Source organism: Eutrigla gurnardus (genome assembly GCF_963514095.1).
Source record: "Eutrigla gurnardus genome assembly, chromosome: 24".
NCBI classification, from domain to species: domain Eukaryota; kingdom Metazoa; phylum Chordata; class Actinopteri; order Perciformes; family Triglidae; genus Eutrigla; species Eutrigla gurnardus.
The window spans coordinates 11,302,332-11,305,880 of NC_139935.1; the positions used below are offsets into that span (position 1 = coordinate 11,302,332).

The window sequence follows — 3,549 nt, forward strand, 5'->3', positions numbered from 1 at the left end:
ATAACACTCCAACCAACAACAACTCCTCAGATCCTGACTCACCCAACCTAAGCCTATCCGTCTTCTGGAGCGTGCCGGGCTCGAGGCGACTTGAAAGGCAAAAACATCAGCGGCCGGAGCCCTGAAATGCCTACCCCCACTGGAGAATTATATCCCCGCCCAGGATTTGCCCCGAAAATAAAAAAGGCAAAATAACAAATGAGTGCTCGAGGGAAAGGTGGTTTAAACCCAGCTGGACACTCCTATCTTACCTGAGGAAGCTGTTCGTTCACACTCAAGGCTGGACAGCGGACACCAAGACAACAGCACTCGCCAAGCTGACCACGGCAGATACAACCTACCACAAGAACAAACTACAAAAAAGTAGAGTTACCGGTTAAAAAAAAAAGGATCCCGGACGAGCCCCCAAAATATGTTACGTCCCCTGGGAGGTCTAGGGGCTGTGGGGAGTAACACATTACAAAAAGGAAAACTTAACTCCCAAATCAGTTTAAGGCTTTATTATGTTGCCAAGAAAACACACTGACTCACGCTTTGAGCACGCAAAGTGAAAACACAAACAGAAAACAAGCTTCCCTTTAAAAGAACAGGGAAGCCGGTGGCACCACACAAGTAAGCTTCCACTAGCAACAAAAACACTGGAAGGTTCAGTCTGCTCCCGCTCTCGAAACACACATGCAGCATGGACGCTGCTGGATGACCCACTGGCTGCAGCCACAGCTCTGGCCCCAGCTTAAATCATTCCCCTGATTAACAACTGGAGGCAGCCATGCACACCTGCTCCGGCGGGGGAGGGTAGTACCTGGAGGACACAGGAGCACAGAGAGGAGAGCAGCCACACCCACACACAATCACACACAACCACTGACGGCTCTTAGGCCGTAACAATCAGTATGTGGTTTCACTGTTCACTGATTGCTGTTACAGGTGGTCCAGATTCTGGTGACAGAACTCCCGTCAGTAGGGAAAACCAACTAACCACAGAAACCCAGTGTCGTGAGGCCATCGCACTGATGAAGCATACAACTGATGAAGCAATCATCAAGGAGAAAATGAAACAGACCTTCACCCAACGCCAAGCAATGGTTCATGACCCAGTGAAGTCCTCTGAAATATTCACCACCTTTCCAAGATTTCTTGACATCACGGGAATGGTTTGTCGCTCCTAAACTGCCTTGTATTAAAATGAGCTTAAATGAAAAATGACTTTAAACAGATCTCATCCCTGGTGCACCTATTAACAATGTATGCCATGTTGTTTTCTATATTCCATCTTGTCTGCAGATAGAGCAGGATTTCAGTCTGATGTTTGGTGATGACATCTCTGCAAAGTTCCTGGAGAAGTGGCCTACTCACTACAGGCAGAAAGTCCTTGAACAAAGCCGTGGCCTCACCCAAACAAGGGACCTTGAATATATCCTTCATAACGCTGAATCCACAACAGAAGAACTGGAAGATGGTACGCTCGAATTAAAGAAATAATAATAATGGAAGAGGGAAATTGTTTTGGAACAAAAATATAAACATTTTAGTAAAAATGGCTTTCTGAATTTTCTTGTATTTTCAGGATGGGACAGTGAGATGTCCTCCATCTTGCTCCTTATCCACCTCATGCCACCATCACCTCATGGCCGCAACAAGAGACCAGGAAAGCTCTCTGCCAGACAAGCCATTGACCACCTTGTGAGATTTATCAAGGTAATGTTACAGTTTAATTAAAGTTTAAGAAGGCTCACTGTTCTGTCCGTAATATTAAACCTAAAACTCTACTCTTGTGAAATCATGTGATGACCATGCTCATCTGTAATCAGCGAGTGCCCTGTGATATTTATCTGATTTCGCTCCCCACAGATCTATCACCATTGGCCTCAGATACGCTGATATGAATAACTTTATTCCTTTTACATTTAGCAGAATATAAAAATATAAGGCTGAAAATGTTATGCTTTATCTTGCATTTTGTGGCAATAAGTGATTCTGGTGGTGATGATGGGGCCCTAAACTGCAACAGATTAATTTTAATAGCAAGACTAATAAAGTTTTCTTGTCACAGACTGGGACCAGTGTTGAGGGGCATCTGGACAGCATCACAGAGAGCCGTCAACCCTATCTACTGGCTATGGGGACCCAGAGGAGCGCCATTCACAAATATTTCATTGTGATTGACAAACATGCAATCCCGTGTCAGTCACCAGATTCTCTTGCCTCTTTTGACGAGCTTTTTAAAACTCATTTCGTCTTCGCTACCTCGTACAACAGGGATCTGGCCAATGTCTACCACTTCTTGCAAACCGCTGTTTACCAGATTGATGCTGCTACCACCAAGGTGAATCCCAGGGTCAAAGAGATGAGAGCTCGGATGCTGCACTGATTTTGACACCTTGAGATGCTTTGGTTTGGAGGGTTCTGATGCTATACTGCAAAGCTGTATTTTGAGGACTCTGATTTTGCACTGATTTGATACAAAGATGTTTTGTTTTATTTATTATTATTTATTTATTTATTTGTCATACAGTAATGATGATTCAAGTTCATTTATTGTTCCATACTGTTTCCTATGATAAAAGCTAGCTAAGCTCTAAATATTGCACTGGGGATGAACAATGGATTTCTGAATTTCTTTGCCCATAATGCAAATTCTAGTTTATTCATATGTTCTCCTCTTATCTAATCCACCCAATTTCCAAGAGCACATTGTGTCCAAATTGTGATGGCCCACCAATTGGGCGTAAATGTTTTGGCTGGGCTGATGGCTATTGCAATATTTTACAGCCTTATCTGCAGCTACTGATGGTGTGGTGATAGTGTGCATACCTGCTTACAGTATTCTAGTTTTTTTTATTTAATTAAATAATAGGGATGTGTCACCCTGAAAGACCTTTTTTTGAGGCAATTTTGATTTTTCATGTATTATGTACAATGCTGTCATTACAAAGGCCAACGGTTCTGACATGTATTTTATGGGTGCTCAATGCATGTTTTGCATTTAAGAAAAATACAAGTGCATTGTTGAATATTCATTTCTGGGTTTTTTTATTTAAAACATTTTAATCCAGAGTTATCATTATTACAATCAATATTGAGTAAAATACAACTCTTTATTGAGTGAAATAGAGCTCTATTCATAGTAGAATTAGACCTCTATTTTGAGGCAGCTACTACTCTTTACAGAGTGAAATACAACTCTATTAATAGTAGAAATAGAACTCTATTATGAGGCAGTTACTACTCTGTTATTAGTAGTAATAGACCTCTATTTTGAGGCAGTTACTACTCTGTACAGAGTGAAATACAACTCTGTATTGAGTGAAATACTGTTGGAGTTGTTCTCACTTTATGCTAAATTGAGTAAATTTTAAGATTGTGGAGTAAAATATGAACTCTAGATAGAGTAGAAATAACTCTGAAAATGTAACTCTATGACGAGAGTAAATTTTACTCTTTTTGGACTGAGACCAAATACTGTCTTTTTGGGAGTAAAATTTTACTCAAATTGAGTAAAATTTACTCTTCAAAATTTCCTGTGTAGGCCTACGCGAAACCGGTCAT

The 3,549-nt window shown here is 41.1% G+C and overlaps 1 protein-coding gene across 1 annotated transcript; it reads left to right on the forward strand.

Annotated features, from left to right (window-relative positions):
* Positions 1-972: 972 nt before the first annotated feature.
* Positions 973-2,371, forward strand: LOC311010009 (uncharacterized protein; the record flags this gene model as incomplete). The annotated part of the gene is made up of 4 exons (XM_084004492.1): positions 973-1,154; positions 1,285-1,459; positions 1,568-1,698; positions 2,054-2,371. Exons 1-4 carry the CDS (start codon positions 1,014-1,016, stop codon positions 2,369-2,371), a joined length of 765 nt encoding a protein of 254 aa, XP_083860618.1. The 5' UTR covers positions 973-1,013.
* Positions 2,372-3,549: the final 1,178 nt, after the last annotated feature.